The sequence below is a fragment of the Sinocyclocheilus rhinocerous genome, unplaced genomic scaffold (assembly GCF_001515625.1).
Source record: "Sinocyclocheilus rhinocerous isolate Xijiao unplaced genomic scaffold, SAMN03320098_v1.1 scaffold2108, whole genome shotgun sequence".
In the NCBI taxonomy this organism is placed as follows: domain Eukaryota; kingdom Metazoa; phylum Chordata; class Actinopteri; order Cypriniformes; family Cyprinidae; genus Sinocyclocheilus; species Sinocyclocheilus rhinocerous.
The window spans coordinates 228,955-238,954 of record NW_015654782.1 but is presented as its reverse complement, the minus strand read 5'-3'; the positions used below and the strand labels follow the sequence as shown (position 1 = coordinate 238,954).

Below are 10,000 nucleotides of genomic sequence, written 5' to 3'. Positions count from 1 at the left end.
TCAGTTTACATTTTGATTTTAGTAAGTTTTAGTAATTTTGTTGTGTGCTTTTGTCATCTTTCAGTTTAGCATTATTTTATTTTTGTAATAATTTAAGTACTTCAACTTTTTTTTTACCTTTTTTTTTAATCTATCCGTCCATCAAACTTCAGGGCTGTTAGACTTTTACAAAACATTAAAATGAGAACGTTTGAGCCAAAATTCAGTTTGTCTTGACAAACTTTGCTTGTCTATTTATAAATGACATGTTGTAAATGTGTTTATGTTGATTGATTGACGGTTCCACTCATTATCACTAAAGGAATGCAAGACATCCCTCTCTGCTACATGCTTTTCAGTGGTTAATTTCATGTGAGTTATGGTATGTGTACAGACATGCTTGTATATCCTCATGAGAGTTGAATCGTGTTGCTATAGCATCTGCAGTATCTAAACCCCGTCCAAAATGCTTTGAATTAAATGCATCAGTTAACATGTAGAACTTGTGCGCTTGATACAGTAAATCCGCTCTGGTCGAGGGATTCAGACGCTTTTGGGCTTTTTCTCAGAATCTGTTATTGAGTTTTGAGCTTATATTGCCTCCTGGACTTGTTCAGGGTTTCAAAGATCACAGCTCTACCTTCTTCCCAGCCTGCATTTTTATGCCATTCCTCAAGCTTTCAGCCGGATTCTACATAATGTATTAAAGCTTCTCTGTCTGTCATTTATTTATATTCTTTCTGCACACATTTTCACTCTTTGGGGCGTTCATACAGCTACAAAATAACCGTGTGTCATTTGGCTGCCTTCATTCATTAATAACCATATTTATAATTAAATATGACAAATGTATTTTGGCGGTGCTGTTTGGTCCTCCATGATGCCTGGAGCTCAGCTCTTTCATGTTTTTGTTTGTTGGACTCTTTTTTGTGTTTTATTCATCCTGCGTGTCTGGAATCTGAGTCACCCTGTCAAATCCAAGTGAAGCTATATGTTTTTTCTCCCTGGCCTTCAGAATTCTTTCTGCAGCAGGAGCCAATAGGCTCGAGTTTGAAAATTTCCCGTGGATCTACAGAGTCAGAGGGTTGGACAGAAGTTAGCCAGCCACAGTATTTCACATAAAGTTTCTTCGGGTTGCAGAGAAGCCCTTATAAACGTTTCAAAAGCTTTCTAAAAGTTTTGTAAAAATCGACGCGTTTCAAAAAGGCGGGGCATAGAGGAGAAACAATAATGTACAGTATGTGGAAAATAATGTGTTTTTTTAACTTTAAACCGCATAAACACATTTCATTACACCAAATACACAAAATAATGTTCTTTTTAGCAGCATCATATGACCCCTTTAAAGAGATAGCACACACTGTGAAAACATGTAAAGTGTAATCATTTTGTTTGTTCAAGTCATTTCAACTTAAATTACATTAAACTACATTTAAAAATCAAGTTGAATTTCATAGAATTTAAAAAAAGTTGAAATTGCTCAACTTACTTTGATGAAAGTAATGTAAAAACACAAGTTGCCATGCTTACCGATCATGAAATTTTTTACAGTGCACCTAAAAATAAAATTATGCTATTATTTACTCACTCTCATTTTGTCAGTGTTATTTTAGTATTAATTATATACTATTATAGTATTTATTACTATTTATTTTTATATTTTCAGTTTGCATTTTATTTTAAGCTTTAGTAATTGTTATTTATTTTTGTCGTTATTATTATTATCAGCTTTATTTCAATATACAATTTTTTTTTTTCTCGTTTCAGTAAACAATAACAACCCTGCATTTTGTTCAAAACCTGTTTGCATTTCTTTCTTCTGTGGAACAACGTTAAATTATATTTATGAACATGACATATACTGTATTATGAACATGAAGTTGATATTTTTAAGAACATTGGTGTCCAAATAACACTTTTTATGTATGGACAAAAAACACTTTTTAAAATATCTTCAACAGAACAAAGAAAATCAGTCAGGTTTGGAACAATATGAGGATGTGAGGATTCATTGTTAGATGAACTCTCTTTAAACTTCAAAAATGACAAAATGATTTGATCTTGATTCAGAGTTCGACTCAGCTGACTCTGTGTTCTGGTTGCAGCAATTACTGGCTCACTACAAGATGATAATCAGTGAATAAAACGTATTGTATAGAGAAGACTTGAAAATTCCTACGAAATATGTATTTTTTTGTTCCACAGAAGAAAGAAAGTCAAAAAGATTGGGCTGAGAACAACATTAGAGTGAGAACATAATGACAGAATTCATTTTTGGAGAAAACGCAACCTGGAAATCATTCATGTTCAGTGAGATTTGGCAGTTTGAGGTGATGTGAGAGTAATTGGATATTAGTCTTATGTGGAGTGGAATGAAGAGACATTGCAAAGCATTTTTATCTGTTTAAAAGTTCAAATAATTGCTAAATTGCACAGTTTTACACCATAATATTGTTGTTTTAGCTAAAGGCTTAGAGTGATATGTTTCTAGTTTTCCAGAGCAGAAAGCAGGTTTCTGCACTTCACCCACCTCGAGGCTTAAAATATAGAGATAGAGACATTTCCCAGCAGCAAAATTGCCTCATTTTCTCATGGGTGGTGTGGCTGACAGGCATGAGTGCCATTGCTGTAGGGGGCTAATTAAGATTTTAGCCATCCACTCTGACCTTTGAAAACTTCCAGGAGTGATCATCTCTCTACTTCCAGGCAGCCACTGCTTTTCCTGCTTTGAAGTTTCCCAATTTAGCCGACTTTACCAGAGAAGAGAGTTTGAAATGGGTCTATACTGAAAATAAGGCACTTTGGTATAAAGATAATCCCATTTTTACTTACACATTTAGTGTGGTTGCGTTTCTCTGTGTGACACAAAGTGGTTTGACCTAAATATGTGACTATATCTCTGCAGCCTCCGTGCATTATATTTGGGTCTGTTAGAGAGGGGGAAATGGAGTCATTCTGAACCCAATCTTCAGAAAGAAGTTAAACCCAGCTTTGGAAATCCTGACCCACTTTAAGTTTGAAATAGTCAACGAGTATGAGGAGTTCACAAATGAAAATGTGCTTAAAATGTACTCACCCTCAGGCCATCTAAGATGTAGATGAGTTTGTTCGGAGAAATGTAGCATTCCATCACTTGCTCACCAGTGGATCCTCTGCAGTGAATGGGTGCCTAATTAAGATTTTAGCCATCCACTCTGACCTTTGAAAACTTCCAGGAGTGATCATCTCTCTACTTCCAGGCAGCCACTGCTTTTCCTGCTTTGAAGTTTCCCAATTTAGCCGACTTTACCAGAGAAGAGAGTTTGAAATGGGTCTATACTGAAAATAAGGCACTTTGGTATAAAGATAATCCCATTTTTACTTACACATTTAGTGTGGTTGCGTTTCTCTGTGTGACACAAAGTGGTTTGACCTAAATATGTGACTATATCTCTGCAGCCTCCGTGCATTATATTTGGGTCTGTTAGAGAGGGGGAAATGGAGTCATTCTGAACCCAATCTTCAGAAAGAAGTTAAACCCAGCTTTGGAAATCCTGACCCACTTTAAGTTTGAAATAGTCAACGAGTATGAGGAGTTCACAAATGAAAATGTGCTTAAAATGTACTCACCCTCAGGCCATCTAAGATGTAGATGAGTTTGTTCGGAGAAATGTAGCATTCCATCACTTGCTCACCAGTGGATCCTCTGCAGTGAATGGGTGCCGTCAGAATGAGAGTCCAAACAGCTGATAAAAACATTATAATAATTCTCAAATAATCCACACTCCAGTCCATCAATTACTATCTTGTGATATAAAAAGCTGCATGTTTGTAAGAAACAAATCCATCATTAAGGCGTTTTAATTTCAAACCATCACTTCTGGCCGAAATATGAGTCCATAATCCATAATAACACTCTCACATCAAAATCCACCAATATATTTGTTTAGAAATGTTTTGGTTGGTAAACGGTACTTGATCTGTGCATATTTCTCTCCTGATTCAGAAGAGATGACTTTTTCACTGAAAAAAGCAATATTATTAATAGAGGACTTTGTTTCTTACAAACATGCAGCTTTTCACTTCGTAAGACATTAACTGATGGACTGGAGTGCTGTGGATTACTTGTGGATCATTGTGATGTTTTTCTCAGCTGTTTGGACTCTCATTCTGACGGCACCCATTCACTGCAGAGGATCCATTGCTGAGCAAGTGATGTAATGCTAAATTTCTCCAACTGTTCCTATATATGTGACGCTGGACCACAAAACCAGTCATAAGGGTCAATTTTTTGAAATTGAGATTTATACATCATCTGAAAGCTGAATAAATAAGCTTTCCATTGATGTATGGTTTGTTAGGACAATATTTGGCCGAGATACAACTATTTGAAAATCTGAAATCTGAGGGTACAAAAAAATCTAAATATTGAGAAAATCGCCTTTAAAGTTGTCCAAATGAAGTTCTTAGCAATGCATATTACTAATCAAAAATTAAGTTTTGATATATTTACAGTAGGAAATTTACAAAATATCTTCATGGAACATGATCTTTACTTAATGTCCTAATGATTTTTGGCATAAAAGAAAAATTAATAATTTTGACCCATACAATGTATTTTTGGCTATTCCTACAAAATACCCCAGCGACTTAAGACTGGTTTTGACACTCTCAAAAAAACTCTAATGCTGTTCAGTTGCTTTGACACAATCTGTATTGTTAAAAGCGCTATATAAATAAAGGTGACTTGACTTGACTTGACTTTTGTGGTCCAGGGTCACATATGAAGAAACAAACTCATCTACATCTTGGAATGGCCCCAGGGTGAGTAAACTGTCAGAAAATGTTCTATTTTGGATTAACTATTCTTTTAAGAGCATGGCGTGCTATTTTTTTGGTAGCTGTTTAGCGGTTGCAGTCCATTGATTCTTCAAGAAATGGGCTGTTTATGTGACAAACACAATCTCATGAAGCGTAGGCACACCGAGGCCGTGAACTGCAGGAGAAAAGCCACCGGCTCCCCCTTTGCAGTGTTATGTCAGGGGGTGGAATCTGTTTGGAATGAACAGTTCTGTCTGTGTCTCTCATCCAGCTGTGTGCATTCCATATGACGCCCTGCATTCCACAATGGAGAATTGCTCAATCCTGTATCGACTCACCTTCCACCCCACTGCTTGTTCTTCTTTGGGAAAACAGTTCAGGAGCTCAGGAATGTAAGTGAGAAGACACTTTCTCAGATGAACAAAACAGAAGAATCGTGACTGCTTTACATTGAGTTGCTCACGGTAAAATAAATAAATAAATAAATAAATAAAACTGCACGGGGGTTCTAGTTCAGGTTTCTAATAAACTTTAATAAAAATGAAAATTCATTTCCTTACCCTCATGTCTTTTGAAAGCCCTGTGCCTGACTGACTTGTCTAATGAATGTCCAATTAATGTGTTTATGTTGACTTGGTGCCATAAAACAATAGTTTTAACTTAAAGTCAATTACTAAAGATTTTACATTTATTCAGATGTTTTTTTTTATCCACAGCTACTTATAAAAAAAGTAAAATATCTAAAATATACAAAAGCCATTTGTTAAAGAGAAACCCATATTTGTAATATACAGTGCCAAGTTTATTAGACAGCTAGATCAGGAAGCAAACTAGAGAAAAGGAGAAATGCAGAGAAGACAAGAATTTTTTTAAAAGTTAGATTTAAAAGCACATAGGTTACTTTTTCTATTGAAGCTGCTTTTTACATACAGTGAAAGTCAGAGTTAGGATAGTTAACTAAAAATATAACCACAAGAAAAACATTTTTGTTAATTAAGATAAAATAAAAGTTAACTGAATTAAAAATATTTTGTTTTAGCTTGTTGCCAAGGCAACATTTCTCATTTTTATTTAGTTGATTTACTTGATTTCCTAAAATAACAAAAACTAAAAAAAATGACAAAAACACAACAAAATTGCTAAAACTTAAAAATGAAAACGAAAAATATAAAAATAAAAAATAATTCAGAATTAATAAAAAATAGAACAGTATCTCAATAATACTAAATTACAGGTTACCACAGATAGTTAACAAGATTTTCAGTGAATTACTTTTAGCCTTTTCCTCACACAAATCTATTGCATGGCTATAGAAGACATATATAGCACACAATATAGAATGCAAGTTGTATGGAATACTTTTATGATGCTTTTTTGTCCATTTTAGAGCTTGTCAGCCCTTTCCATGCATTTTCATTGTGTAGATGAGTGCGGTGTCAACATTCCTCAGTTTGGCCTCCATAAAAGAAAGAAAGTAAATCATATAGGTTTGAAATTACATGAGAGTGAGTAAAATACAACATCTATAATTTTGGGTGAACTATCCTTACCACATTTCAACTGTGGGGTACATAAATATGTCACTCTACCCACCATTCACTGTTACACACAATAAACACTTTGTGAATGTATGAGTGGGAGGCACAGCAATGTCATTCATCCAAAACACACAAATTCAAAAAATCCCCTTGATTCCTCAATGTTCTCTCTTCCAGTACATGTAATCAGTTTTGAAATTCAACACCAACTCGTACAAATCATGACACTGTGCAACAACAATAACAAGACTTGATACAACTGGAACAGATTATACACAGACATAACAGACAGCAGAGATTTTTCACTCACCAGTCTCAGATCATTGCGGTAAAACTTACATCACTTCATCAATATGTCACACCAAATGAAATAGTACATGATGTATCTGCTCTGAAATAATGCGGCAGATACATGAGTCAAATTTAAATATGAATTTATTACCCTGAAATTGTAAGTTACAACAAGATCAGGTCTTTTGTTGAGGTCTTTTTTAAGTCTTGGGTGATTATGGATGAATATATTCATACATATTAGGCTATGTATATAGTATATATACACATATATACATATATATATATATATATATATATAATTTTATTTGTTTAACGTATTTTTGTTGTTTTTATTATTATTTTTATATAATATTTTAGGATGGAATATGATCAGGACATATCCTTTAGCCATGTTTCATTATATTCACCCTTATAAGAATATAATCTGCCCAGATTTGTTGTAGTAGCTTGTCGCTCTAGCATGAACATCCACACAACTGGTTTTTGTTCAGAAACACTGTACAGAATCCTACATTTCTAAAGCAGGGAATAGACCTGCTATTAACATGTGGGGATTTAACCCAGATTCACCATCTGGCCAGGAACTCCATTCTAGACTTCTGCCTACAATATACAGTATATACATATAATAACATAATTCTGAAAAAAAAGAAAAAAAGATTGCTCTGAAACGTACATTGAGAATAAAGAATGAGCTGGTAAGTCAAGCCTTTGACCGGTCATGTATTTGTGTAACTTTTACTTAAACATTTCTGTAAACAAAAGTTAGATTCGAATGCGCAAGACATAGAATACAAATCCGTAAGTAACCATAGGATACAAGTTAGTCTGAATGTGCAAAATATGGACACTCGCGATTCGAATACAAATCGAATTCGCATGAGCATGTAACCATAGCAACCGATTGGCGCTTAAACGTTTTTGTTAGGGATTGGTATCGGACAGTCAAAGACTTAAAGGGACTTTAGGACAGTGCATGTACAAACACAAATACTAGATGTAAAGTTAAAAGTTAGATTAGGCTACAAGTTACTCCAAATTGGTGAAATATAGATGCTAGCGAATACAGTTCGTGTGAGCAGGTAACCATAGCAACCGATCACTGCTCGAGCAATTTTGTTAGGATCAGTAGTATTGGACAGCGCATGTCCAAACACAAACACTAGATGAAAATTTAAACAAAAGCTAGATCAGGATACAAGTTAGTCCGAATATGCTAAATTTAGATGCTGGCTAATACATATTGCATTCTGCAGCACGTAACCATAGCAACCTATCACCGTTTGAGCGCTTCTGTTAGACTTGGACAGTGCTTGTACAAACACAAGTGTTAGATGAAAAGTTAGGCTACAAGTTTCTCTGAATTGGTGAAATATAGACACTCGCAAGCAGGTAACCATAGCAACTGATCTGCTTGTAGTATCGAACAGCGCATGTCCACTCCAAGCGGAAACACTAGATGAAAAATGAAACAAATTAGCATGATTACAAATTACAAATTGAGTGAGCATGTAACCATAGCAACCGATAGCTGCTTGAGCGCTTTCATTAGAATTTTGTACAAAGTACTAAATGTACACATCACTAGAGACAGAAATGTATATATATATATATATATATATATATATGTGTGTGTGTGTGTATGTATGTATGTATACACACACACACACACATATGTAGTTTATCAAAGTTTGATGTCATTTTTGCTTCATTGCACAAACCAACTGACATTTAATCCTAACACACACTTCCCCTCTAGAATTCACCATATAGACAGATAATTTAGGGTGCTTCAATTAAATTCCAAGGACAACAATTATCTCACATGACTGCATGGATGGCTTGCTTGCAAGACTGTAGATGTGTCAGCATCTAGCGAGCGGCCAATGGGAGAGCGCTTTGCCCGTGACGTCAGGGGGGCCGGTCGTGCGCGTGGAGAGCTCCAGTCAGTCCCGCGAGCGCACTAGTCAGTCAGTCAGCCCGCTCGTCTGTGCAGCTGACCCCGCGCGTTCAATGGACTAGATTCCCAGCCACGTAAGTAAGAAGACAAAGATGATGATAATGCTGTCTTGTTGCTGAAACAAGGGATAGGCCCGGGGAGAACGTCGGCCGTCCCCTCTCGCCTTTGTCCAAATCAGATCCAAGCGCCGGAGATCGTCGGAGTTTGGTTGCTCGCATCGACTTCCCAGGCGTAACAAAAGGCGGATCGCGACCTGGAGGAAATTTTTCCTAGCCATATTTGGTAGATGCATGACCAGGCTTCGCGTGGAGACCTGCTTAAATGAACACGGAGCGCCCTCTCAGGATATCTAAACCCAGCTGGCACCTTTCCCTTTTAATTTTATGCAAAAAACCCATTCTTTAACGTTACCTGCTGCGCTGCATCGTCCCTGACGTCACAACCTTTACATTATACCGCGCCGATTCTTGCATTTTTTGGCTCTTGTAACCAAACCGTGGTGTTCTTTGAGGGCACAGTGAGCATAGAGGTCACAATTCGTGCATGCACGTCATTGCATGTGTGCTCAAATGACGCCACATTGTCATTGCAATTAACGCACACGCATAAGATCATCATTACAGTCGAGGGGAATCGCCGCTGCCTTCATGCCCAGTGTTAAATAGGGGGCATCTGTTTGTCATTCTCTTCCACCCCTCCTCCTGTAAGACCGTCTGAACCCTCCTGATCTGGACGAACCTCCTCCTATACTCATGAACATACAGAGATCCAGTCCCATTAACATTTCGCGTTATGGGAGATCGAGGCACAAAACACACGACTTTGAGGAGCTAACGTTATCTTGTCTAAGGACTACAGAATCCAACCAGAGTTTCAGTCCCAATTTAGGATCTCCCAGCCCTCCTGAGACCCCTGACTCCTCTCACTGCATTTCTTGCATTGGAAATTACCTTTTGTTGGAGCCCATTGAGGGAGACCACGTTTTCAGAGCCACCCACCTGCACAGTGGGGAAGAGCTCGTATGCAAGGTAAGAAGCAGACACGTATGCATGTCATTTTGTAACGGAACACTCATGCAATTGCATCAGCTATAGATAGGGATGTATGCAAGACATGCATCTGGCTTACTGCATTCATTAGCAAGGTGCTTTTTGGTGCATTATCAAATGGCCTTTCTTTTGTGATTCATTAACAGTGACACCAAGTGATGAGTTATAGTCACATGCAAAAAAGCATGAGGGAATACCCCTGAAGAGAGTGTGTGTGTGTGTGTGTGCATGCTTGCATACAGCCATGTATTCATGTGTGCAAGGCCACATGACTTTGAAACATAAGACACTCTGAATGGGCTGACATGGGCAGAGAGCCATTAGTAAGAACCTCTTATCTTCTGATGAGAGACCTCCGATGTATGTCCACCGCTGTCATT

General features: G+C 37.0%; 1 protein-coding gene across 1 annotated transcript in view; it reads left to right on the top strand.

Annotated features, from left to right (window-relative positions):
- Window positions 1–8,556: 8,556 nt before the first annotated feature.
- Window positions 8,557–10,000, top strand: part of LOC107717709 (tribbles homolog 2-like) — a 7,059-nt gene continuing 5,615 nt past the window's right edge. The window contains exon 1 of the mRNA XM_016524545.1: window positions 8,557–9,599. Within this exon, the coding sequence (XP_016380031.1) occupies window positions 9,324–9,599 (276 nt within the window). The 5' untranslated portion in view covers window positions 8,557–9,323. The remainder of the gene's footprint in view (window positions 9,600–10,000) is intronic.